Source organism: Crotalus tigris, unplaced genomic scaffold (assembly GCF_016545835.1).
Source record: "Crotalus tigris isolate CLP2741 ecotype Arizona unplaced genomic scaffold, ASM1654583v1 scf7180000017573.2180621, whole genome shotgun sequence".
Lineage (NCBI taxonomy): Eukaryota > Metazoa > Chordata > Lepidosauria > Squamata > Viperidae > Crotalus > Crotalus tigris.
Genome location: NW_024096483.1, coordinates 1,338,024 through 1,365,653, shown reverse-complemented (window position 1 = coordinate 1,365,653; position 27,630 = coordinate 1,338,024). Strand labels below are relative to the sequence as shown.

At 36.2% G+C, this 27,630-nt stretch overlaps 2 protein-coding genes, 1 long non-coding RNA gene and 2 other non-coding genes across 6 annotated transcripts; 1 reads left to right on the top strand and 4 right to left on the bottom strand.

Moving 5' to 3' along the window:
• On the bottom strand, positions 1-5,188 carry RPL21 (ribosomal protein L21). The gene is made up of 6 exons (XM_039356631.1): positions 5,050-5,188; positions 2,902-2,980; positions 2,556-2,617; positions 1,491-1,603; positions 996-1,146; positions 1-132 (listed from the first exon to the last, which is right to left on the bottom strand). Exons 2-6 carry the CDS (start codon positions 2,966-2,968, stop codon positions 43-45), a joined length of 483 nt encoding a protein of 160 aa, XP_039212565.1. The 5' UTR covers positions 2,969-2,980; positions 5,050-5,188; the 3' UTR covers positions 1-42.
• LOC120314157 lies at positions 1,291-1,424 on the bottom strand. The gene has a single exon (XR_005558354.1). It is a non-coding gene; the product is annotated as a small nucleolar RNA SNORA27 (small nucleolar RNA).
• Positions 2,037-2,118, bottom strand: LOC120314153. The gene has a single exon (XR_005558353.1). It is a non-coding gene; the product is annotated as a small nucleolar RNA SNORD102 (small nucleolar RNA).
• Positions 5,189-5,970: 782 nt separating the features above from the next.
• LOC120314023 lies at positions 5,971-11,637 on the bottom strand. Its single transcript, XR_005558316.1, has 3 exons — positions 11,510-11,637; positions 9,820-9,935; positions 5,971-7,102 (listed from the first exon to the last, which is right to left on the bottom strand). It is a non-coding gene; the product is annotated as an uncharacterized LOC120314023 (long non-coding RNA).
• USP12 (ubiquitin specific peptidase 12) lies at positions 11,534-26,774 on the top strand. 2 transcript variants are annotated; one of them, XM_039356619.1, is made up of 10 exons: positions 11,534-11,932; positions 17,335-17,415; positions 18,109-18,322; positions 20,423-20,649; positions 21,658-21,734; positions 22,016-22,099; positions 22,319-22,516; positions 23,967-24,090; positions 24,694-24,772; positions 25,067-26,774. In XM_039356619.1, exons 1-9 carry the CDS (start codon positions 11,885-11,887, stop codon positions 24,736-24,738), a joined length of 1,098 nt encoding a protein of 365 aa, XP_039212553.1. In that variant the 5' UTR covers positions 11,534-11,884; the 3' UTR covers positions 24,739-24,772; positions 25,067-26,774. The 2 variants fall into 2 exon arrangements, with proteins under 2 accessions (XP_039212553.1, XP_039212543.1); XM_039356609.1 differs by lacking the exon at positions 23,967-24,090 and having other exon boundaries at positions 11,539-11,932.
• The last annotated feature ends 856 nt before the right edge of the window (positions 26,775-27,630 follow it).

The window sequence follows — 27,630 nt, the reverse complement described above, 5'->3', positions numbered from 1 at the left end:
TACTTCAGTCCTTTTCAAGGTATTTTATTTTGCTCATACACACTATGCCATGAATTCATAAGGAATTGGTTCCAGCAACTCTGGCTCTTTGCCATTAGTTCTAACAAAGTGAGCTTCTCTTGGAGGTGCAGGCTGTAAACAAGAATACAAAAGAAGTGTGAGTTACAATAGTGAAAAATATTATCAAAAAAGCTTTTTTACAGAGCACTTAATAATTAGATCACTTGTCTTTCCTCAAAATTAGGAACGTGTCTTAAGAGCAAATAAAAAAAATTAAGTCTTTTTAAGCCAGTCAAATTAAGCTAGTTCTTTTAATAAGGTGACTGACAACTCTAAAATCAATTTTTTTACTCTTCATGCTTCCTTTGATCTTTTTCAGATTTAGCTTGTTATGACAGTAGACAATAGATTAAATTGCAGTAACAGTAACATTTAAACACTATATAAACTAAACATTTAAACACTATATAAACTAAAGACAGAATATTTTATTTACAGGTAGTTCCCAACTTACGACCAGACACTTAATGACCATTCCAAGCTACAACAAAATCCTCACCAGAGCTACTTATGTCCTGCTTTTAAAGTTATGATGGCACACACACTCCAGTCACAATAGCACTTTGGACAGTTGATAACTTGTTCGGAATTATAGCCATTTACAGCATCCTATAGTCACCTACCACAAATTGCAACATTTTTGCTGGTTTCTAGCAAAAAAATGCCCATTGGGGAAAACTGATTTGCTTAAGAACTGTGATATTAGCTTAACAACCATGGAATTTACTTAAAAATCAGGTCTGGTTATTTGACTAATACACACACACACACACGCGCGCGCGCGCGTGTGTGTATGTATACACATATACACACACACTTTTTGGTCTTGTTACAAATTTAAACAATTCTCAACATTTTTACATACCAGGTGTTTCTCAAAGGAACTTTAGATTTGCTTTAGTACCGACTACTTAAAGACATATTCTCAGTGTTACCTGGCGTTTTAACTCAAACCAAGTGCCCTTTTCCTTTGCTTCCTTTTTCTTTCTTTCATTTTCCTTCACACGCTGCAAAAAACTGTCTCGGCTCTTAGAATGCTTAATGTGTTCAATGCGCACATTGATTCTCTTAGCAAGGATCTTGCCTCTAGGAGAAAAAAGATATGGCCAACATCAGAGTTTTAGCATTTTTTCTTTTTTAATAACCAAAACTAGATCAGTGAGAGCAAGTCAGCATGGGTCTATTGTCTTGACATTCCCAAACTATATTTTGTTGCAGAAGAGATTCAGTGTCTGTTTCCTCTGACAGGCTCCAAGCCAATTAAATATAATCTGGCTGGGTTTTTAAAAGGATAATTGCTGTAACCCCCTCTGAATGACCAATTAAGACAAGAAATGTCTAATTGGTAAAGTAAAAGGGGAAAGAGACACATTTTAACATAATAATATTCAGTAATGAGGAGTAAAGTCAAAAACAAGGAATGCACTTACTTAACCTTCTTGTTCACAATAATGCCCACAGCATGCTGAGTAATGTTATATACTCTTCCAGTCTTGCCATGGTAACATTTGTGGGGCATGCCTTTTTGAACTGTCCCTGTGCCCTGTTAATACAGAAAGTTACACCATAAATAGTTATAAATAAAAATGCCTGGGAATGTTTACTGAAAATATCTTAGGAAAGGACATCAATGAATTATTTACAATTGAATGCCTATGTTCTTAAATTCATGAATATAATTGTTGATCTGCTCCCACAGTATAAGCTTTTCTAGTCAAACCAGAATAAACTTACTGTCTAGGTAATCTACTCAGCTATTTTCCGTTTTCACTGAACCCCAATCTTCCAGTAATTTTATTCAACAGCTACTAAATTGTGAATGGTATGGGCCCATTAGGAACCCAATGAATCATACATAGCTTACTAATCACTATGTCACATCTTTATTACATTATAAACCAGCATAAACCCCTATCATAATTTTATTACTTTATCTGAAGGCCTATCTCATAGAGAGCTAGATAATGTCTCTGGTTTGCTTTCAGTGCCGGTGAAATGTTTTGCTCAGTTTGCTTTAGTTATTACAAAGCAATCACAGGATAGAGTCATCATCAAGCACCAGAGTATTAAAATAATGTAATGCAGCATTACAAAATCAGACACTCAAATTAGGCTTTGCATGAAAAATTCAGCAAAATTTTAACATAGACCATTTGATTAAACTTAAAATTATCACTAGTGTTTTTCAAGAACCAAAACTATATCCAATCTCAAGTGAAGTACTGCACATCTGATTACAGATGCTCCATTACGACCACATAATTTTTACTTTTAAAAATTGCATCTTTTTAATGTTTTTATTAAATAAGACAAACATTAATACAACAAATTAAATATTAAAGATACAACAATCATGCACAAAGTTCAGCAATATAATTTGAAGACAACTGTTTATCCTTTTATATTATTGTGTTTTACACTTTTATTTTAATAAAGTAATAAGAGTTCTGTAGCCTAATTTTAGTTTCAGGAAAGTAATTTTTAAAAAAACATACCTTAATATCAACAATATCACCCTTCTTATAGATTCGCATGTAGGTAGCAAGAGGGACAACACCTGTTTTTTTTAAAAAATGCAACTATTACTTATATTTAATTAATTTCATGCATTTTAATACCCCAATCCCTTATTAAGGATTAAAAATAGAATTAAAGAATCTTTCCCCCAATAATGATCAACAGTAGGCATTAGACAAACTTAATGGTTAACTTTAAATTATGTGATGTTGGTATTCCTTTAACTATAATGCAGGTTATATACTCCACACAGACAGGGATTCAACCAACATTTTTATTTCCATCATTTTATTAAATTTAACTGGCTCAATAAATATTACTTACCATGTTTGCGAAAGGGTCTTGAGAACATGTAACGTGTCCCTCTCCTCTTTCCTTTTGTGTTTGTCATCTTGATTGATCACTAAGAATAATCAGTATATAACAATTCAGAAAAATATATATAAAGATAACTGTTAAATTTAAATGGAATTTCTAGTAAATACTAAAATAGTGATGCTTTCTTGTTACCGCACATGACTATAATCAATAGAATTTGTCAGAAAAAACATTTTTAGCTCTTGAATCTTGTTAGACTGAGCATGGTAATTTGTATATGAAATGAGCAAGCCTTGTCAAAATACAATTTTCACACAAAATCCTTTAAGACTCTATTAGATTCTTATATGCTTGATTGGGCAATTTTTTATGGTTTTCTCAGAAGGCAGGAAGAAAGACTATTGTAAGGTCAGACTTATACTCTTATTTACTCAGCTAAGATGGACATACTACACACATGGGATTTGCTTGTGACAGCTAGATCAACCTTCCCTTATTCAATACCCTGGAAATTTGTTTCCGGTCCCCAGCAGACAGAATGGAGTAGCCTAGTACACAAAGCAAGTGTCTCAAATGTTAACAATCTGTTCAAACTACACTGTTCAAAATTTAATTCTTTCCATCCCAAATTATCCAATTCAATAATTTGAAAGAGCACAAAGTTTAATAAAATGCAAGTATGGAAAAAAATTTTGTTTTAGTAATCTAATTGTAGTTACTTTGATGTACACCAGAATTGTATTAATAATTAGAACTCAACTGAATGCACAAGAATAAAGTATTTCTGAAATTAATACAGCAATGTCCATTCCAATTCAATTTCATCAGACTACAAGCAAAGGATTGCAAATGTAGTCTCTACTTTAAGAAGAGGGAGCCTCTAGGTCGTAGAAAAACATTGCAAAGATCTGAGCTTTGTCTTTTCGGAATGTGATAACCTACGGTATGTAAATTTCCTCTTGTAACCTCTCCCCCACACTACTGTAACTCCATCCAGAAGAAACCAAATGGCCTTTTATAATAGCAAAAGAATGTAACTACAAGCAACGCAGAAGATTGCGGATTTAAGCGTTCAGTACCTCCATATTTTTAGTCTAATTTTTTAAAAAGTTAAACCAGTGGTTCTCAACCTGTGGGTCGGGACCCCATTTGGGGCCAAATGACCATTTCACGGGGGTCACCAAACAACGCAGTCCGCCATTTTCACCACTTTTCCTTAGCTGTGCTACTCCCTTTTATTCTATTGGCTTTTGAAAGCCAATAGAATAGACTCTCTTGAATAGTCTCATTCTGCAAAGATGCTGCACCAGTTGAGTAGTCTTTGACTTACGACAGTTGAGTAGTCCTCAACTTACGACCGGTTGGGGGGTCACGGCATTAAAAAGGTTGAGAACCACTGAGTTAAACAGATATGACAGATGTGACTTCCCAAGACCTACGTATAATGTCTTGTGTATCGAGCAGGCATACTCTCCAACTGTTGGCTTCCCAAATAAGCCACATCCCAATTTATCTGGTAGGCACCAGGTTAGAGAAACCTAGATTAAACTGCTTGGAAAAATATACACAACCCTACCATGCCAGATCGCAGACTGACTCAGTAACCCGATCATGTTTATGCAGATTTTTGTGATTTCTAAGTCGCAAGGCAACATCTCTTCCCCCCCCCGCCTGCTTCGGGCCCCCCTGTATTCAAAGCACGTGCTCAAGTTACTAAACGGCATTATGTCCCGAAGGTGCTTTTTCAAGAGGCAACTGGGCTTCGGTTTTCTTTGAAGACGTTTCGCTTCTCATGGACCAAGAAGCTTCTTCAGCTCAAAGCTGCGATTACCCTGCTGGGCCTTGGCCACGTGCGCCTGGATGCCATCCCTCCACTCCCCCCCGCCGCTCCCCCCCCCGTACTTCGCTTCAGGCCCGGATCAAAGCTCACCCCCTTCTCTCGCTCTTCTACCTTCCTAGCCTCCCCTCCCCCCGCGCTCGTCTCCCTGTCGGTCTCCCTACGCTCCTAGCCTGGCCCTTATTTCTCCGGGCCACCCCAAGCCACGTTCTGAAAAATGTCCAGGCCTCCCGGAGTTTCAGCGAGCCAGTTTTCTTTCAGCCGCTTCTCCGACCAGCCCCGGTGCTACTGTTGCCCTCCCGCGACCCTCCGCTTACCGGACCCGACGAAAAAGAGGAGCAGCCGAACTCCTCCGGGGACCTGCAAGATGGCGTCCACAGGCCGAAAAGAAAGAAGGCGGCGCTTCGCGAAATCTCCGCGCCTTCCTTCCGGTTTAGCGCGGGGGGGGGGGCTGATCTGATCCGCTCATCCTAAAAGTGCCCGATTGAAAAATGGTTAGTGGTCGCCGAAGGACCTGGGCTGAAAAACTGACAATGTTCGCGCAGCAAGTTAAACAAAATAGGAAGAAGGCAAACATTTAAGTCGCCACAGAATAAATGTTCTGGGATTTCTCAGACGTTACGATACTGAACTGGAGCATGCACTGCTTTAGACAGCTTTCTAAGGGGGGCCCTCATGAGGCTAAGAAAGAAAAGCGGGGTGTTTGTACTATTAGTAGTGCGGTAGGTGGAGTTTTGGAGACAAGTCGTAGGAGTGTGAACGCGAGCAGTTCTGCAGCTTATTACTTGCGTACAGGATTAAGGTTGACGATCTCCCAGGGTTACATAAGCCAGCACTTGAATGATTCACCCAGCATAATTAGCTCTAAACCAATGTCTATGGAGATTCTCAATCCTCCAGGTCGTGGTTGTCCCAAAGGTGATTTTCCAAAGGCAATTGGAATTTTTTTCTTGAAGACGTTTCGCTTCTCATCCAAAAAGCTATTTCAGTTCTGGCTGGAAATGGAAGGATTTTATTTTTTGCAATCATCTAGTCATTAGCTCTCCGAGACATCGAGGTCACTTGGGGGGTTTACCTGTACCCGCAGAGTCACCTGAATCAGATAAATCAGTGCAAATACAGATAAACCCCCAAGTGGCCTCAACGACCCTCAGCTAATGGCTAGATGACTGCAAAAAATAAATTCTTCCATTTCCCACTATTCAGTCAGAACTGAAGAAAGCTTGGACGAGAAAAGATACATCTTCAAGAAAAAAAAACTAAGAAAGTTCAGTTGCCTTTTGAAAAGCACCTTTGGGATAGTTAAACTATAGCCTGCAAATTACAATGGTTATATTCATCAATATGCTATGCCAAAATCAAGTATGGTTTACTCTAATATGTGAATCCAGCTTAATACAATATAGTATGGACTTTTAGGGATTGAAAGTTGAAGTTAATGGATTGAAAGTTGGAGGTTTTCCTCAATGCACACAATGTAGTTTTATTTTTGGCTCAGCATAAGCTAACCACCGTAATTTATATACCATGGTTTCTGATTACACTGAATCCCAAGTGCACATTTTACAGCAAGTTTGGGCAGAAATTCAATTCAGATTTAGCAGTAGGTATAGTGTTTAGGTAGATACTAAATAATTTCAAATAATTTGATATCATGAATGGACTTCTAGTTGAAAAATAAGTGTCAGGAGACTTCGCTTTTCAAAATTAAGCAGAGGACAATATTTCAGATTTGTATTTGTAAATGCCTGTCATAATTACACAACAGAGAATGTTCCACAAAAAAATAAGACCCTAACAACATCCTGATATTTTGCAACCTTAAAAATGTTAAGTAATTTATTAAGACTTTGTTCATTTCATTTCATCCACATCTTATCTTATTAATGAAAACTATTATGCAGATTCATATATAATGCTAAATTATAGACCATGTTAAAAAAAAAGGAAACGGTTCACACAACAGGAAGCTGAAACAAAACAGGTCATGCTATAGCAATGTACAAGTCACTTACTGTCTTGAAATACTTTTTAAAAATTGTAGATATGTCTTAATTCTCTTTATGTACCTAAGCAAAAGGATATATTATCCAATGAAGCTTTCTCCCAGTTCAGTGAACATGGGAATATATAGCCTATTCTTTCCATGTCTAATATTAAGGTATTTAATAAATTAACAGCTTTATCTGACTAAACAACTCAGTGGTCATATGATTTTGGAAAATTCAAATTGGTTTTATAGCAAGCTCATGAGCATATCTTTAATAGGGGCTGGACTTGATTAAAATACATACTGTAAATTTGTACTTTATTAATTGCTTGTATAATTGAATAACACCCCAATTTAATTGTTGTCCATAGTTTTCCATTCTGTAGAAAAATAAAAGGAATACATTTATCCATATTTGTATTACATAGGTTATTTAGGAAGGAGAACTTATTACTTCATTCAAACATTATATACCCAAAGCCAAAAAGGCTAAAAAAAAATTTCATGTCTTTCAGCCAATTCTAAAATCCTTAAAATGCTAGAAAAAACCATGTTAATAACATTCCATGTTAAACTTTTTTTTTGGACTCTAAAATATTTTAGAGAGCTATTTGGTATAAATAAGAATTTGTACAAGCAATACTTGGTTCCTTCCAATCAGTGTTTTGATGGTCTTTCATTTAGTTTAACAGTAGCATTTCTGATACAGATATGTAAAGAAGACTCAAACAGATGGAATCTGTTCATCAGGGTGTATTCATAACCAATAGAGATTTTTATCCTTGGATTATAGCCAGATGGAAAGTTTAAATTAGCTGACCATCTGCAAGTAATTAGGAACAAAACTACAGCATATTTTTTTTGAGAGGAAATTATATAGTATAATAGAGTGAGAAAGGAAGCCAATCAAAATTAGCCTTCCACTTTTCTTGGTAAGGAAGACAGCATTGCTTAAAAATTTATTGTAGCATAAACATAATAATGGCTGAACAATCAGCAGAGAACAAGCTCCTTCTAATTAACATGTTTTGTGTTACAGGAAAAATTATGCCAAACAAATGCACTGCATCGAAGTAGGAAATTTTACTGTATAGCACAATTCTCTGAATATTCCAAAGTAATTAAAATAACATATAAGGTTTTGTGGGGAGGGTGAATGCATATGAGCACACGAACACCTGTTGCTTGTTCGAGTGGGGGCCCGAGCACCCGAGACACTTGCATGAGTGGGGCCACAAACGCAATGCTTGTGACGATGCTCGTGCAAGTGGGGCCGTGAACACCTGTGATGCTTGTGTGAGTGGTGCTGTGTATGCATGTGCACATGCTGTACTGGCCAGCTACTCACACGGCTTGTGGCCAATAGGCTATGACCCAGTAGTGAGCCATGGCCTAAAGGTTGGGGACCCCTGGCTTACAGGACATCTAGGATGTAAGGAGCAATATAAATTAACATTAGTTGCAATAGTAATATTCAATTACTGACACTTCCAAATAAATTTAAATAATCCATAGTACTTTAAATTAATTAGATGCTCTCAATTTGAGTTGACACTTAATGATTGTATGGGCAAAAACCCTCTATATTTGTTGGATTTTTCAAAGATATTTAAGCAGTCTTTTGAATCTGTCCTCCATCTTATCAATCAACCTCCTCTTGTATTTCTACATAAATGTAGATTTCAAGAAAATTATTAAGACTACCATAGATTGAAAAAACAAGGTAAGATTAAACCAACCATTTGGATTGTGGTTATTAGTATATATTTGTTGATAATCACAATCCAAATGGTTTGTTCAATCTTACCTTTTTTTTCAATCTATGATAGTCTTAATAATTTTCTTGAAATCTACATTTAAAGATAACTCCTTTGTCTTGCTGTTTTCAGTGAGCAATATTCACAATTATATATTAATACTGGAAAAACAACTGATGTTTGTTGTCATTGAAATGTCCTTATTCATGATCTTGTCTAAAATTATTATTATAGGTAGTTCTCGACTTACAACAATTCATTTAGTGATGGTTCAAACTTACAACAGCACTAAAAAAGTGACTTATGACCATTTTTCACACTTATGACTGCTGTAGTATCCCCATGGTCATGTGATCAAAATTCAGAAGTTTGGCAACTGGTTCATATTTATGATAGTCACAGTGTCCCAAGCTCATGAGATGGCAACTTTGAGAAGCAAAATCAACGAGGAAACCAGATTCACTTAACAATTGTTATTAATTTAACGAGTACAATGATTTACTTAACAACTGTTGCAAGAAAGGTCGTAAAATGGGGTAAAATTCATTTATCAACTGTCTCACTTAGCAACAGAAATTTTGGGCTCAATTGAGGTCGTAAGTCAAGGACCACCTGTACTTTTCCCTCTATGATTAATCTTTTCATTTGTTCAGCATACTGCTCAGCTTTCTATTCTTAAATCTCAAAACCAAAATTATTGCTATCCACTATAGATTCACTAACCATTTGGGATGACAATATCTTTGTTTGCATCATGTCTTTAATATTAACATTTTCACTTTCATAATGATTTATCTAAAAACTTTACTTTTGGCTAAAATGCTATTATCTACATATTTCAAGGTGTCATTAAATAATGCCACTATTCTATTCATATTCTATAATATTATATTACAGGGTATATTCATTATCAAATTTCAGTTATGTCTTTTTTGGAAACTTGCCTGTTCATTTCACATTCCTATTTCCATAAATGCTTCTATGATTCTTCATAAGATGCTAAGGAAAACTTCCCTTTCTCTAAAATTCTATTCAAGAGAAATTATTGTAATAATTTACAGTTATTTGATGATTTGTACATTCCGCACTCTGTTTTTATTTGAAGAAATATTCTTTCCCTTTTAGGATATCCTGCCTTTTCTACATTATAAGGAACAAATATCAACAAAAATATATCTGTTGATAATTTTCTTTTGCAAGTTTAAAGTTTAGAAGATATCTTTACTTAATGCATTTTCATTTGAGCTAATCACAATTCATAAATCAAATCAAATAAACCAAACCCTCCTCATGCAGAGATTATACTGGATTAAGAAACATGAAATATAAATAAATCCTACCCATCTGATCCCATGCTTTGCTGATCAATTTAGCTGCAATTCATTGACAATTTTGGACAGGCCATTTTCTTATGGTGGGATCCTCCCAGGCTGGTTTTATTCCTACAGATTAAGCTCTTGAAAAATAATTTCAGCTGTTTTAGATTGAAAGAGGAGCTACTGATTTTGCAACCTCCCTCCTCATTGAAAAATCTCAGATTATTCCCCGCCCCCAATGAATTAAGAATGTGGAAAGGACACTGTTTGGCTGTCTTTGCTTTCTTGGTGAGCTGAAAGGTTCATTCATTACCTCATGTGGTGTTTTCATTTTAAGGTCAGTGATATTGTTTTGGAGCTGGTAAATGAAAATAAGGGCTCTGTGATATGGGAATTGAGCAACTGCACAACTGTGGATTGTTTGTGGATGGCCTCAAAGAAAATGAAACAAACATGGGAGGAATAGGGCTGCCAGTGGCTATTAGTCTAAATGGCTTACCTGTTTAGATTTTAATTATCCCTGCAATGCACTATTACAAATAAAATGAGAACTTTTAAAATATTTTGCTATATTCAGAACTGGGCAGCATTACCTGATTAATTGCCACCTTTAAAATCTCAGTCTCAGTTCCTCTCAGGTTATTTGCACTTGCCCACCCATAGCATTATCTAATTTCTGCTTTTAAAAAAATTCTACAGTTTCTATTTTTCCATTAGGGCCTTCTGTTTACTGTATACAAAAAGTTTGTTTACAAAATGTTGGCACAATAAGTAGCTATTATTATAGATTACAAAATCTGAACAATGCTCAAAACTCTTCCAGAACAGAGGGAAAATCAAAATTCAAGAGGTAGAAGTGCAGTAGGAAGACAGCATTTACATTTATGTAACTGTTCCAAACTGTTGCCTTTTCTATTATCATTTAAACATTGGGGATAATTATTTGACAAGCTTTTTATTCAATTTGTATAGCTGTCCCTTTCAAACCTGTGTTACTGGGTAGTGAATAATCATAAAAACAAAGTAATAGAAGAAAATTTTAATATGTTGAGTTTCTCTTTTTTGTATTATGTACTAGATTTAACGTGTCAGTAGTTATAAACTAGTGACTACAGGTGGTATAAATGTTATTTGAAGCCCTTCATATTGCTAAACGTTGACTTGGAATACCTGAGGCTATCCTCCTATCACCCCAAAATCTGCCTTCTATATGAATATGGATATATTGATATACGTTATCCCGCTTAATTAATCAGTAGATTTGATGAAACCGTCGGAATATATTGTGCCAGTTTGTATAAGATTAAACCATGATTAAGCTATAACTTAAACTTAATTGCAATTATAGTTCAAGAGTGCAAACCTATTGCAAGAAATCCCAAACACGGGGAGGACCACAATCAAAAGTTAAACGGATAAATAAACCCTTGGCTCTGGTAGAAAGCGCTCATGATTTTATCGGCTGTGCTCTTTCATCATGCTACGCCATGCTAAGATAAGTCGCAAATGGATATCCCATAGCCTATTAAACCATAAATCATGGCTTATACATCCCACGTATCCAAGCGAATTTAAGCACGGCTTGATACGTGATGCCAAGTGTTTCAGCAACCCGGTTGCCATTAAGCCAGACCCAGCAGCTGGAATCGGGTATCTCTAAGACCTAGAATAACAAGACCGGACAGGGAGAGCGCTGGTGCGTGAATAGTGAAACCTGATTGGTTGAGTTCGAGGGCCAGCGAAATCTGGGTTCAGCCCGCAGAGACGACCAGGCGCGCGCGCATGTGTGGGCGGAAGAAGGGCCGGCTCGCGCAGCGGTGTGCGCGCGGATCCTGCAAGTAGCGAAAGCGGGGAGAGGACGGTTGATCCCGAGGGCCAGATCGGGAGCGTAACCAGCGCGTGCCGCTCGCCTTTGGACGGTTAGAGCTGTGACGGGCCGTTTCGTTAGGCGGGCGGAGCCCTGGTGGGTTCCGCTGTAAGCTGCTGAAGGTGGCGCTGCCGCCGCCGGGCTGCCCTCTTCCTCCTCAGGCGGGACTCCCCCGGCCCGGCTCGACGTTGTGATTGGGTGGAAGAAGATGGCGCTGCGCGGATGGAAATCCTAATGACAGTCTCCAAAATAGCTTCCATCTGTACCATGGTGAGTGTGAGGGGAGGTGCCCCCTGTTCCCTCGCCTTTTCGGGCCCATGCGCGGTGGCGGGTGAGAGGCGGGCCGCCAGGTGGGGTGGGGGTAGGGGAAACTGGGCGGAGCCCGGACGAAGGTGTGCCTTACGCTCAATTGAGAAGGGAATAGGGGGGCGTGGGTCAAGGGGTCGGGGAGCGCCCGAGTCCCCTTATCCCCGAGGAGGGCTTCTTCCAAGCAGCAGAAACGGGAGACTTGTGTCCTCATGCATATTTACTCACACGTAAAGCCCATGGAATTCGACCAAACTTATATACCTGTCAAAGGGCAGGTTAGGATTTAATAGAAGGCGATCTCGTGCAATGATACTTGATGGGATATAATACCTGATCTTGGCTCAAAAGGCTTGCAGGTAAATAAATCTAAGCCTGCAGTTTTGTCTGGAGCAACAGAACTGAACGGATCTTTCGAGATTTCCTCCTCAAAGTCCTCTCTAGGAATTTAGTTTTAGCCAAATAAAGGCGGGGGGGGAAGGAGGAAATAACTTCGTGTTGAAATTTGGTGGAAAAATAACTTGTTGATGTCTTACAAATTTTCGAGAACATTTCCCAGGAGAGCCAGTTAGTAATTTTGCTCAATGCTCTGGAGATAGTGAAGAGGCAGGAGGAATGAGACAAAAACAGAAAAACTTGAGGAAAGCAAAAGAATTTTGGATGTGGGTGTGGTGAAAGGAGAAGTTTAGGTAGAACAAATTTAACAAATGGAGAGGGTTGTGTAGCAGTATGGAGTTAAAACAAAAATGATGGTGGGATCTGTGCCAACTGGTTGAAAATGGTTCAGTAGTGCAGCAGAATAGTGAAGTATTCTAACGTTTATGTTTCACTGCTTGTAAGCATTTGTGGATTTTTAATGAGACTGTGATTCTTTAAAAAGTATCCTCTTAATCATTTGAAAGTCTCTTAGTAGTTGACCTACTTATGAAATGTGATTTAGAAAAATATGTATACCTTTGGGTATGCTGATTGTGCTTTTTTATTTCATCCTTTACTTTTTGGCAGTTTAATTTAAAATTAGTATGGAGAAGATGTTTAGAGCCTATACTGTTTCTTCTTTCAATGTAATGCAAACAATCATTGTGAAGCTAAGTTAAAAGCTCCTCAGGAAACAATAGTTATTATTTTACAGGTTTGTAAATCATTATCTAGATCAGGGGTGTCAAACTGCTGGCCTGCAGGCCATATGCGTCATGCTAAAACCGCGCCCACCCCATTGCCGGCAATGGAAAAAAAGTCACGATATGTCACGACATGTCACGTGACGTTGCGAGTTTGACACCCCTGATCTAGATGCAGTTGATTCATAATACATTTACCTTAAGTCCCTATGTCTGAGATAAATAACTTTCTCTTTTTCATTCTGCCCTTTAAACCATCCCAGTGCAAAAAAGGCTTGACAAATCTCACACCCTAGAGAGGTTCCAAGAAGCATAAATAGGATGCATAAAGATTGTAGGTTGTGTGCCTTTCATTTAGATTACTTTTTCCAAAATACGAGCAAAATATTTTTAGTTTTAACTGTCCCAGATTAGTTAGCCATATTGTATGAAAATTAGTATTCTCAAGCCAGTCACCAGATCAAAGTGGTTTGTAAGTTGGTATATTGAATTATCACTTTTCTGCAGCTATATGTAATCAGAAGAAGAGTCAACGAGTTTGATTGGTTAGTCCATAAGATATAATAATAGCAAAAGTGCTTTGTAAGTAATCAAGCAGACAAGAATAACAGGTGCTTGTCAAGTGAACTAACAGGAAGAAGAGAAGATAGGGACTGCAAAAAGCTACTGTGTGCTTTGATAGATTATGAGCTGAGCTGTGAAGAACTGTGAAAAGGTGATTTTCTTGAATAGCTGTGGATTGTAAGTAGAGTGTCCCAAGGGCTGCAGATTGCCAAATAGCAGTGCCTCTCAACCGTTTCTATACCCTGCACTTCTAGAACGCTTCTGATATATTCTCGCACCCCTTACAAAAGTTCAAAATAATGGCAACAAATTATGCACATACACTATAAGTTTGAAACCCAAGTTTTTGCACCCCCAGAATATCATTTCGCACCCCCGGTTGGGAACCCCTGCCAAATAGGGATTGAATGGTTGTTTCCTGTTGAATAAATTGAGACTAATAATGATTTTAAAAGGCAGGTTTCAGAGAATGAGATTACTTAATGAGAAAACAGTGAATAACAACAGGTTGGAACAACAGGAAACATTTAGGTAGGAAAACCCTAACAAGATTTCCTACATCACGGGTGTCAAACGTGCTGCATCATGTGACATGTTGTGACATATCACGACTTTTCGCATTGCTGGGAGCTGGGGGGGGCGCAACCTCTGCATGATGCAACCAGCCTGTGGGCCAGCAGTTTGACACCCCTCTTCTACATAAAGAGTTTGTACTTGGTTAAAATGAGAGCCTGTACATGGAATAAGAAAAAATAAAAGCCTTCCTATTGGGGTGTCCAAAAAAATGGTGAAGATGAATGAATGGGTATGCAGTTACGACCAATGGCACACAGTTGCCAAGAATTTCAATTAGGAAAAAATGGAGGACAATAGAACATATCAGTATAGCTACATAGGTTTAATAAAAATAAAGTTATATTCATTGGGTTTCCACAAGGATACATTTTGCATGTACTTCATCAATAATTGTGTTAATAGTTGGATGAAAGAAATGCTTACTAAGCTGCAAATGGTACAAAATTGAAGGAGGGTTAATAGCTCAGAAAACAAACTTCAAAATGATCTTGGCAGGTTAAAAAAGTGGACTGAAGTAACATATTGAAATTTATCATATGCCACTAAAACATTTTCCAAGTAGGAAACAAAATGAAGTGTAGGATGGAGTAATTGACTTAGTAGTAATATTAAGTAGTTGATTGTGAGTCAAAAATATGCTTAAAATGTGATGGGGCTGCAAAAAAAAAGTAGTTCTAGGCTGGGTTAATGGCAGAATTAATAATTTCCAAATTATGTGAGCCACTTGGAGTAAGGGTTAGGGCTCTGGGTGCCACTATTAAGCTAATCCTACAATGTTGCAGCATCCTCTGGTTACATGATTGCCATTTGCCATCTCCTGTTGGCTTCCCCATTGGCTTTGCTTGTTGGAAACCAGCAGTGAGACTTGTAAGTGGTGATCACTTGATTGCAGAATTTTCTGGCTGTTGTAATTGCAAGCCGGTTGCCAAGTGCCCAAATTGCAGTTACGTTACCATGGGGATGCTGTGACAGCTGCAACTATGAGAAACATTGTAAGTCTCCTCATTCAGCATTGTCATTACTCCAAATGGTAGCTGAACAAGTGGTCACTGAACAAGGGCTGCCCTTATCATATTTTTCCTCACACTCTCTGCTTTGCAGGCTAAACACATACAATACCTTTAACAGTTTCTCTTTGTAGTCCCTTATCATTTTTGTTGCTCTCTTCTAGACATAATCTGGTTTATCAATGTTCTTCTGAAAATCTAGTACCTTGAATCTAGTGTCCTAGGAACAATCTGACTAATGCAAAATGGAGAAAAGAAATTATTTCTATTGGTCATGATTCAGTACTGAGGATTTTGCTTTTTTTACATCTGAATCACAATGTTGATTCATGTTCAGGTTGTGATCCATTATGTTGCCCAGATTTTTTTTCTGCATATACTGTTGAACACTATGTGCCCTTCTTATCCTGTATTTATGTCTTTGCTGTGTCCTACCCAGATCAACAACTTTGCATTTGTTGCTGTTAAAATTCACCTTTTAGGTTTTTGTCTAATGTTACAACTTATTAATACTGTCCTAATGTTAGCTAAGTCATCATCTTCTCTGTATTTTGTGTTATCTGCAGAATTGATTATCATATTTTCTGACTCCTCATTCATTCAGGTCCTAGAAGCTCTGATATTTCCTTTGATGTTTCCCTCCAGTTTGAGGCAGGGTACTGTATATTCATTGAATATGATTGTGCATCCAATTCTATATCCATTTAATGGTAATAAAGCCCAACCCACATTTGTCACCTTCTCTAGTAGAATATCATGTGTGACTTTGTTGAATGTTTTGTTGAAACTACTTACCCTGCCCTTTTACAAGTCTTGTCTTTATTCTTCTAATACAGAGTCCTTGACTTAAAACAGTTCATTTAGTGAAAGTTACAACAGCCCTGAAAAAAGTGATTTATGACTGTTTTTCATACTTATGATCGTTGAGTATCCCCGTGGTCATGTGATCAGAATTCAGACACTTGGCAGTTGACACAGATTTATGATGATTGCAGTGCCCTAGGGTCAGGTCATCACCTTTTGTAACCTTCTGACAAGCAATGTCAATGGGAAAGCAGGAGCATGTTACTAATTTAACAACTGCAGTGATTCACTTAACAATTGTGGCAAAGAAGATTATAAAATGGGAGAAAACTCATTTAACAAGTGTCTTTCTCAGCAACAGAAATTTTAGGCTCAATTGTCGTAGGTCAAGGGCTATCTGAATGTATTTCTTCTAAAATTCTGGTATCAGAAATAAGTTTAGAAAAATATTTCTGTTTAAGGGATAGCCTGGCATCTTACATTCTATCCAGAAACGTTAGTGCAGGAATAATATATCGTATGTGTGCAAGCATAGATGTTATTAGAAAAAAAGGTTCAAAATATAACAATTTGAAATATTTTTATTAATTTAAACATTATCATTTGGGTTCTTTTTATTTATTTAATCTAACAATTATATTAATTGACAATTTATACTTTAACTGAAAATACCTTAACAATTTTTCTTAACTGAAAATACCTTGTAGTGTAAATGATATTAACCATATCAGCTGCATTATATGCTAAATATAATTCAATAATTTCCTTTTTCTAGTGTTTTTTACCTTTGGGTTCTGATTTTTATCTTTTGGCTCTATAATCTCTTTTGAATTTTTTTAATTTTAGAAAATTAAAATGTAGTCCATTAATGTTAGGAATATACCTGATTGGAAAAATCATAAGTTTATAATAGTAACATCAACCATAATTATAGATGCCTGGTATACGATTCACCCACCTATATACACACAAATGCTAATTACATTGATGAATATTCTTTCTACCGTATCTAATAAGAGCAATTTATGGATTTCTATTGGAATTATAGGAAAAATTAAGCTGGAAACAATGGCCAGGCCAGTCTAATTTCCTTTTTGGTACACCATAAACTCATTTATTAATCAAATTTGTTTGAAATTTTATATCTTACAAAATGTTATAAATTATACCATTATTATTGCTTCCCACAACTTATTTAGTTAATTCTTCAGTAAAGTACTTAACTTGTATAGTCAAACTATACAAGAAAATAGTTTAACAATTGGCCTCTAAATACTTTTTTTTTTCTTCTTAGGGCGCTAATGCCTCAGCCTTAGAGAAAGAAATTGGTCCAGAACAATTCCCAGTCAATGAACATTATTTTGGCTTAGTAAATGTAAGTTTCATATTTTGGTTGCTTCAAAAAATAAATGGAATTAATCATGTAGAATAAGAAAGTTGTTGAAAAATTGTTTGCCAGTACATTAGAGATTTATAGCTGCAAGAAAATAATAATAAAAGAGACTATAATATTATTTAATTAATTTTAATTAATTCAGTTTAATGAACAATAATGTTTAATGTATTTAATTTTGGTATAGATCACAAATTATTCATAACTGTAACCTAATTTATATGCTAAGATAATATTTTTAGAACAGTATAGTTCCTAGCAAATTAATTGGAAAATCCTTAATAAAAGTAAAAATGGACAAATTATCAATTTCAGGAACATGTTGGGTATGTTTTGGTTTTTGTTCATGTACAATACTAATATTTTGTACATACCAGTTTGCACTTGCTGGATATCAAGAATGTTAAGAAAATTCTCTATTTTAATGGTTGGTTTTTCAGAATTACTTGGCAAATCAATTGTAGAAATACAAAAGTATTATATAAAATATAAGTAAAATCTAAGTTGCGTGGCAGTAAACATGTGTATGCTTGCTGACCATTATATTTATCCCTAATTCATGGATTATGTTATTCTTCAGAATCCAAAAATCATTAATATGCTTTAGCAAATTGCTTTCTGCATGCCATTTGCTTGCTGACTTTTGTCAGTCTAAATTGTCAATTTGTTTTCTAGTTTGGAAATACATGCTACTGTAATTCAGTTCTTCAGGCACTTTATTTTTGTCGACCATTTCGAGAGAAAGTCTTGGCATACAAGAGTCAGCCCAGAAAAAAAGAGAGTCTTCTCACCTGCTTAGCTGATCTCTTCCACAGTATAGCCACCCAGAAGAAGAAAGTTGGAGTGATACCTCCTAAAAAGTTTATAACAAGACTACGGAAAGAGAATGGTAATGTTTTATTTTATTGTTGTGAAGACTTTGCCTTTAACTAATTTAATGATAAAATGGGCATTTTTTTTCTCCATCATTCAATATTCTTACTTGGATTGATCTTCAAAATCCAAATCTTTAATATTGTCATAAAAGTCTTATTCTCTCTAAGTCCAAAGTCAGTCTTCCTTACAACACATTTATTTTAAACAAATAAGATCTGATTTAAGAAAGATTAAAAATTGCCTGAAGACATAATTTCAGTAAAATAGCACTTAGTAAAACTTTAATAAGACTACAACTGAATTTGATTAACACAGCTAATATAATAAAAATATTCTAGTAAACAAAACCAGTCTTAACTTGGTGTCTAAATGGTAACACAGAAGATGACATGTTGAAAATCCCTAAGGAAGCCAAAGTTATTATGATTTACTGTAAACACCAGTGTTTTGAATAGAGTTTAGAAGTGGATTAGTAGATACTAAAGATTTTTCCTATTAGTAAAATGCGATCACAATTAAGTAACTGTAGTTTACAAAAATAGACCACTGAATAACTTACTGAAAATAAGAGCTCACAGATATAAGTTGTTCTCTTCCTTACCCAAGAATGCACAGCTAGCATACTAGACTAGGTACTCTATCCAATACAAGTGAAACACTATCATCCACAATTAAGGGATACTTCATTCACAGAACTTCTGTTATCTACTAATTCCAGGCACCTATTCAGTTTATTTTAACTGAAATGAAGATGAAATCTCCAGATGACTTAGCTTCACACAAATATTAAGCAAGAGAGATAAAATGAAACTGGTGCCAATATCAGAAGCATAAATTGTACATCTTCTAAAAATGACTGTTCAACTAGAATTGAACATTTGTTCAGATAGATACCGTAATTATTTATTTTATACATTTGCGACTTTGGTGAAATTCTTCAATTCTGTTAGGATGAAAACTTTTTTTTTTTTTACAAGAGACCAGATGGAGACTTATTTGTTTCTCTAGTTTGTTGTTGCTCCTGAAATACAATTGCATTGTGAAGATGTTTTGCATGGTATAAGGAACTCATGATTATTTCATTTGACCAACCTTTGAACAAATCATTTATATTTGCGAGTACACCTTCTGTTTCTTTCTAAAGAATATCATTTTAGTAATTAGATTCAATATCTGCTTAATTAAGAAAAGCACATACATGAATTACAGAGATTTTTAAATTCTCAGATTATTAAGCAGTTGTGAGGAACAAAACACCATGTATCAATTACTGAAAAAAAATATTAAAAAAACAACAATTTGAAAGAGCCAGAGAACTGTATCACAAGCAGAAGTATGTGTTTTTCATTTTGGATTTTTAGATTCATGTTAGCATTTTATTATGGATTCAGGTGATTGCAGTTTCATACTACGAATCAAAATGAGTAGTGCTTCTGAAAGATAAAGTAATAGTCATTTTTTGTTTAAGCATTTTTTCTTAACTGTATGGTTAAATGCAAGATACACAGAAAAACATTTAAGGTCTTAGCTTTCATGGGATCAGTGTTCCATTGCTGGCCATGCTGAGTGTTCAATACAATATGTTTCTATAACAATTCCAGCAATAAAAAGGAACACCTCTCCCCCATTTTTGAAAGTTTTAAATATATGTAGAACCAAGTTCCAATAACACACCTGAAATAATGTAATGTACAGGAGTCCAGAAATATATGTTCCAGCCTCTTGCAGTTTGTTTTAGGGCAGAGGTGTCAAACTTGCAACGTCATGTGACATGTCATGATGTATTGCGACTTTTTTGCCATTACTGGCAATGGGGTGGGCGTGGTTTTGGTACGATGCATCCAGCCCGCGGGCTGGCAGTTTGACACCCCTGTTTTAGGTTGTTTTGGATCATACTAAATATATGAAGTAAAGTTGGGAGACTGAGGCTGGAATGTTGAACAAAATTCAACCTCAAAGCTTAGGTAGCTCAACGCTCTTTTATACGGTGGCAAACTAGATGCTATAGAAAGTTAGCTAGGATGTGTATAATAACTTTCTGACATTGTTTGTTCTCAGCAATTGCTTTTTAAATCTATTTACAGTAGATTAAAGGTATCAATTTTTTTTGTAGAGCTGTTTGACAATTATATGCAGCAAGATGCACATGAATTTTTGAACTATTTGCTGAATACAGTGGCAGATATTTTGCAAGAGGAGAAAAAACAGGAGAAACAGAATGGTCGTCTACCTAATGGCAGCATTGATAGTGAAAACAGTAATTCCCCAGATCCCACATGGGTTCATGAAATCTTCCAGGGAACATTAACCAATGAAACAAGGTGTCTCACCTGTGAAACTGTAAGCATCGTCTACAAATCTGTCTTAATTTTCAGTATTTATCAAAATTTGAAACCGGCCATCTCCCTTGCAGAGGGACTCTGGGTGATGTACAAATAAAACATTAAAACAGTATATAAATTTTAAAAGAGCCAAGGATGATTAAAATTTGGTGTTAAAAATTAATGAAAGGGGAGAGAGGTCTTTCAGGATGCTAACCAGCCTCATGGTTATGTGTTCCTGTGTGCACCCAAAGCAAGACCTCAGGGCCATGTTTTCACAACCTTCCAAAAGGCCTGACTCTGGAAGAATGTTCCAGAAGGCAGAGGCAAGAGAAGACAACTCTCTCTTCCTGGATCCTGCCAGTTGGAATTCTTTGGCTGACAGAGTCTCTGGCATAACTTCCCTTGCCTGATCCGATGATGTATAAAAGCAAATATTGCTTTTGGCAGTGGATCAAAAGCTGAATATAAAATATTGATATGAATTTGAATTTTGTGTGAGTTCAATAAACTTTTTTTTCATAGTCTGGCTTAATAGAATTGAACAACAGATGTTTATTTGCGTGCAAGGACTTTTTTGTAGTAATGTAACCAAAATGTTTAATATAAAAAAATTTGGTGACATATAGCATTCAGAAAGAGTGAATATGAAAATATTATTCCTTATGGAAAAAATTTGTTTGGTACACATCATTTTTGGTACTTATCACGCCTCCCAGAACCAATTTACGATGAGTACTGAAGTACTCAAGAGAAGTGAATCAGTTTTTTTTTCTGTGTGAAAGAAGAAATCAAAAGAAGATCCCTGAAATTATATGGCATTTACCATGCTTTTAATAGTGAAATATTAAGAAATGGAGAGATGAAAATAATAGCATTCTTTCTCTAAAAAGAGTGAAATTTTGTTAAAAGTTTAGTTACCATCATTACCATTATTGATTTTTATTGCTAGTTCATCTATTCTTAGTTTAAAGTCTTTCAAAAATGTACATAAATAGATGATTATACAATTTATTTTAACTTGCAGATAAGCAGCAAAGATGAAGATTTTTTAGATCTTTCTGTTGATGTGGAACAAAATACTTCAATCACACATTGTTTAAGGTATGAGTAATAACTTATCCCTGATTCGTAAGCATATAAATCTATTTGAGATAAAGTAAGTAAAATGGTTTTATTAGACCAGTTTTAGATTAATAGACTTCATAACACTTTTAATATTCTTCCTTAATTGAACTTGAACTTACTTAGTACATAGTGTTTCAAATATGAAATATCAGTTCAGTATAAAAATATTTCAGTGAGATAATTCATAGTTATTGGTCTTTCAATATAATTTATTCAAACATTGAATTTTCTTAATGTTTTTTATTCCCCTGTTTTAGGGGTTTCAGCAACACAGAAACCCTGTGCAGTGAATATAAATATTACTGTGAAGAGTGTCGCAGTAAACAGGAAGCACACAAAAGGTACTATTTGCATTTATTTTGAATGTTAGCAATATATATAATTAACTGCATATTTTAAGTTTTTGCATGAGGTCATTGCCTTGTGTAAACTTTCAGCAAATGGTAATATTGAGATAATAGATAACAGAATTTGATTAATTTTTTATGACTTTGCAGACAGGTAGCAAAATAGACTTTGAAATCTAATTAAATGTGGTGATCAATTTATTTTTGTTTCAGAATGAAAGTAAAAAAGCTGCCTATGATTCTTGCTCTCCATTTGAAAAGATTTAAATACATGGACCAGCTACATCGATATACAAAACTCTCCTATAGGGTAGTATTCCCTTTAGAACTTCGACTGTTTAATACATCTGGTGATGCCACAAATCCTGACAGAATGTATGATCTTGTGGCAGTGGTAGTTCACTGTGGCAGGTAACAATTACAATCTGTTTTTTGTTGACTAATTGGAAAATAGTGCTATGTATATATGCTAAAATCCTAAACAAAGTCTGAAATTTATTACATACGTAAAGTGACTTTAGTGCTGGATGTATAAATGAGATGAGGAAATGCATCCATGTAACTCTATCCTCTTAATTCACTCCTTATTCTTATCTCAGTGATACAGGTTTATTCCCCCCACGGGCTGGGTAATCTGGAATGCCGAAGTATTACATAGGTGGCAACCTACGACATAGCAACCAATTGTATTTCTTCTTCAAAATTTTTGTCTTCAAAGTAATAGTAAGCAGTAGTCAGGTTGTTAAGGTAGAATAGAGCAGCTGTTATGGTTCCGGCTAATGAAACATTTCAAAGAACTTCCAGGCATTATTTTCCTAAAAGTCTTTTATTGTTACAAAATGTCGGCACAGGCACAATGGAGGGATGCTAGGATCTAAGTTCTCTTCCTCTGAGCAGTTAAATTATCAGCATGTTCCTTCCCTAAATCAGCCTTATATCTCACATCCAATTAGTGTGAAGGTCAAATGTTTTCTTCTTCTTTCTTTCCCCGTTTTACCCCCACCCCCCCTTCTGCTCTGTATTAACCCCATAATTACCAGACAATTCTGCATATTGTCAAAAGCAAGAATATACAATATTTGCAGCGTTGACAGCAGCATTTTTATACAGAAAGTCCTCAATTAACAACACACATCTCCCCTCCCCATCTCTGCCCTTTTGGCTGTCCTGTTCTGTGCTGCCCCCAGTGGTCTATGTTCTGCCGTCCTCACTGTTGCCCTCATCATTCTTTGGTTCTTCCTCCACCCTCATCATCTTGCACTTTGCCACCTCACACTCTGCTGTGCCTACCATTCCTGTGCAACACTCCCCCTGCTGCCCACCTCACCCTGTATCTATAGCCTCTCCTACCCCCAGCTGACCTTCACTGTGTTCTTCCTCCTATTGCTAATGAGATGCATTCAGCCTGGCCCCATCATGAGCAAGGCAGCTGCGTAGGGCCTTCCTGAAAGCTTGCATGGCCTGCAGCCACCTTGCAAAAAGTCAGGCCTGGTGCAACTCAGCAACTGGAGGAAGGAGAAGCTGAAGGTCAGCTGGAGGTGGTAGAGTACAGAGTAGCCCAGAGGGCAGACATGGGAAGGGTGATAAATGGGTAGGGGAAATTAAAATGGTGGTGAGTGTAGCAGAGCAAAAGAAGCATGAGCTTCTCACCTAATGATGTACAATCCTGGCCTAATGATCACTACCATAATGACCAATAGTGCATTAAATGTTACTTTTAACAGCCTTATAACCTCTGTCTGAGGTAGTGCAACCACATCCAAAGTTAACAATGATAAGCAATTGGATACTAAGGTTCCTTACACCCACAGCTACTCTGTCTCGCCTGGGTTCAGCTGAAGCCTGTTGTTCCCCCCTCCAGATCCCTCCAGTCTCCAGCCATCCCAGCAGCTTCCAGAAAGGGCAATGACAGCATCGTTTGGATCAGCAGCGATGGAGATGTAAAGCTGTATATCATCAGCATACTGATGGTATCTCATCCCATGGTATCAGATTATCTCGCCCATCCATTTCATGTAAATGTTAAAAAGGAGTGGAGAAAGTACCAAGCCTGTGGCACCCCACAAAAGAGTGGTGGTGGGCTGAACCTCTCATTCCCTATTAACACTGGTTGGGACTGTCTTTAGAAAAACGAGCTGAATCAGCATAATACTGTGCCACCCAGCCCCAAACGTAGCCGGCCCGAAAGGATACTGTGATTGATGGTATCAAAGCTGCTGAGAGATCAAGGAGAGCAAGGATGGTTGCACTACCTCTATCCTGCTTTCACCAGAAATCATGCACAAGTGCCATTTCCACCCCATAACCCAGTCCGAAACCCAACTGAAAGGGGTCAAGATAATCAGTTTCATCAAGGACCCTTTGGAGCTGTAAGGAAACCACTTTTTCCACTACCTTCCCGTCTTTGGCTTAATTGTTCTTCACGTTTTTTTCTTCAAATAAAATCTTTAGTAAAGATTATATTGGTTTATTAAGAAAAAAGCAATACGACTAATCAAAGATTTTCTGTAGTATCATTTTATTTAATCCCTCCCCCACATAAAATTGAATTTGAAAATGACATAGCATTAATTACTTTCTTTTCACAGTGGACCCAACAGAGGACACTATATTGCTATTGTAAAGAGTCATGATTTTTGGCTGCTCTTTGATGATGACATCGTAGAGGTAAGAATTATTATGATTCATTGCTTGTAAAATGTATTCATTAAACTTAGGTTTTTGCTATTTGGTTTTAAATGATCAAAATTGGAAATATTTGGAAGCAATTTAATTTGTTGCTCTTGATATAGATCTGTTATTTACCAAAAAATAACAATTATGCATGTTTTTCTTAGTAAATATCTTGGTTGCTGTAAGTGACAAATTATTTTTTAATATGTTGGTGCTAAAGTCATAGTTTTGCTACAAAATTACAAATTATTGTTTTCAAGAAATCGATACGCCTCTATTTTATTTCAGAAAATAGATGCCCAAGCTATTGAAGATTTCTACGGGTTAACATCAGATATCTCAAAAAACTCAGAATCTGGTTATATTCTCTTCTATCAGTCCCGGGACTGAATGTGTCTGGGCAAAAAGTTACTTCCTGCCTCACTATTCTGGATAACATGAAAACTACTACATTAGAAGATAGTAAAAGCAGAGACAAAAGAGTATAATGTGGTTTGCGCTGCAACAAACCCAGTTATTCCAAGAGGCTTTCAAAAATCTTCATATTGCGCTCCATGAATTTGCTCAGGGGTCATAAGGACAAGGCTGATGCATCACAAATGCGTTAGAGAAACAGATCAGCTACTCTTGTAAGAAATTCCCATCAAGCAAGTTGTATCTAACAGACTTGATCAAAAGTCCAATTTTGTGGATATATTTTCATAATCTTCAGCATCTTTGATTTCTTGTCAGTGTTGCATTAAGTGCAAGTGCAACAAAGCAATATAAATTTGGCACATTAATTTATTTGGTAGTACTAAAAATACACATGATTCTTGATCTTGATTTTACCTATATTCAGTTTTTAAATTTTTTTTTTTTTTTGCACACATAAATAGAGAATTAGCCTAACAGTTGCTTTCTTGGCCAGAATAAATTTATAGCATATTGGTTTTGTGACTGGGAACCAAGAAGTCAAATGTGTTTTGCTTCTTGTAAGAAGCTTACATTACAGTAATAAATACCTTTATGGGAACAGTTTTGAGTTTTAAACTTTCTATGGGGGAAGAACTTGATTTATAATTATAATTTTATTTTTATTTATGTGTTAACTGCAACTTCTAGAGTTTCTGTGTTTTATATTTCCACAAATTTTGGAACCTAGATTTGTATATTAGATTTTATTGGATTTAAATACTCTTTTACATTGTTCATCTACAAGATTTCTCAGAAAATATACTTTCAAAACCTAAACTAACCAGGGGAAAGTATGGAATTTGCTTCTTTAATAAGGAGCCAGTGTCTCTTGCTGTATGTTTCATGTGTGTTATTTAAAGAATTTGAAGTGGAAATGTCTTCTATGGTGTAAAACAGATTTTCTGTTTTATCACTGTTAAGATGGTAGAGGTGGTATACTGTACCAGTTTTTCTTTTCTAAGTCTTCTAAACACTTTGACTGCAATATAGGCCAGGATTGCCCAAGCTTAATAGAGCCAGGGTGGCAAATGTATGTAATTTTGGTCTTCATTGTAGCATTAATTAAAATGTAAAATAGCTCCAGAATATCTCAGTTTCTGTGAATGCAATGGGTATGGATAGTTGAAAACTCCCCAAAGTCTTGTGAAGGTTTTACCCACTAAAATTTAAAAATTAAGAAAAAGAATATTAAAAATTTTGATCCTGAAAGCCAGGGATCTCTACATCATTGTTATGTTGTCTGACAGTGGCTGAATGTAAATTGATGAAATAAAGCTAAATGCATATTTCCAGTTAGATCAATTGTGCCTTCATATTTTGGCACTCTTTTTCATCATAGTTTTGTTTTGCTGGCAGTGTTAGTAAGAAACTGTTTTTGTCTGCTGCTATAATTAATGCATTCAGTTTACCTATACAATTTAGCTCAGGAATTTTAACATCAAACTGAACAAATTTTCAATGTAGGTTGTCTTATTTAACTAATGTGGAAAAAAATCATGTTAAATTGTAAATATTTTTTTATTAAAAAAATTAAAGCCTTGTTTCAGTTATTCTATCATCTTGCTGGGAGGGGGGCAGAATCCCACTGTTCCAAAGACTTCTATAAGAACTCTTGGGGAGAATAAATATTCATTTTTAAAAGTGATTTATATAGAAGTACATACTGATTGAACTATTTATAGATTATGACTGCATAAAACTTGAATTTGGGCTTACTGTCTTTCTCTGGTTGGAAACATTTGTATAATTTAATGCTTTCTACATGTTTTGGAATATAACAACTATCGTCCCTAAATATTGGCCATGCTGTGGGGTTGTGTTGTTGTTATTAGCGTATGGCATTGTTATAGTAGCCAGGAGACCAAAATGTTATTGCAGAGTAGTAGTTTGGCTTGTCAAGGCACCAACTCTGTTATAGGACATGCTAGCGTGCTTCCCAAGGAGCGCCACAGGAAGACAAACTGCCTTCGTATCAGAGAGAAAGATAAGCTGCTCTTCCTGCACCATCACCCAAGGCTCCTTTCCCTCACGGAGCTGCCTCCCAAACAGACACTGCGAACAGGAAGGTTCAGAGCCGTCAGGAATCTGATTGCCTGCCCAAAATACAGCTCAGCTCTTCACTGAAGTGATACCTATTTATCTACTTGCATAGAACAAGTTTTTGAACTGTTAGGTGGACAGAAGCTGTGACAGGAACTCATATCACACAGTGCTTGGGCTCTAATGGCCGGAGCTGAGACCATCTCCAGTGTCATTAAGTCACTGAGCCATCGTGCCTCTTTGGGGTTGTCTTGACTTCTGGTGAATTTCCTAGGCAAGATTTCAGAAGTGCTTTGCCCTTGTCTTCTACCCAAGTCAAAAGGAGAAAGAGAGAGAGAGAGACTGGCCCAAGATCA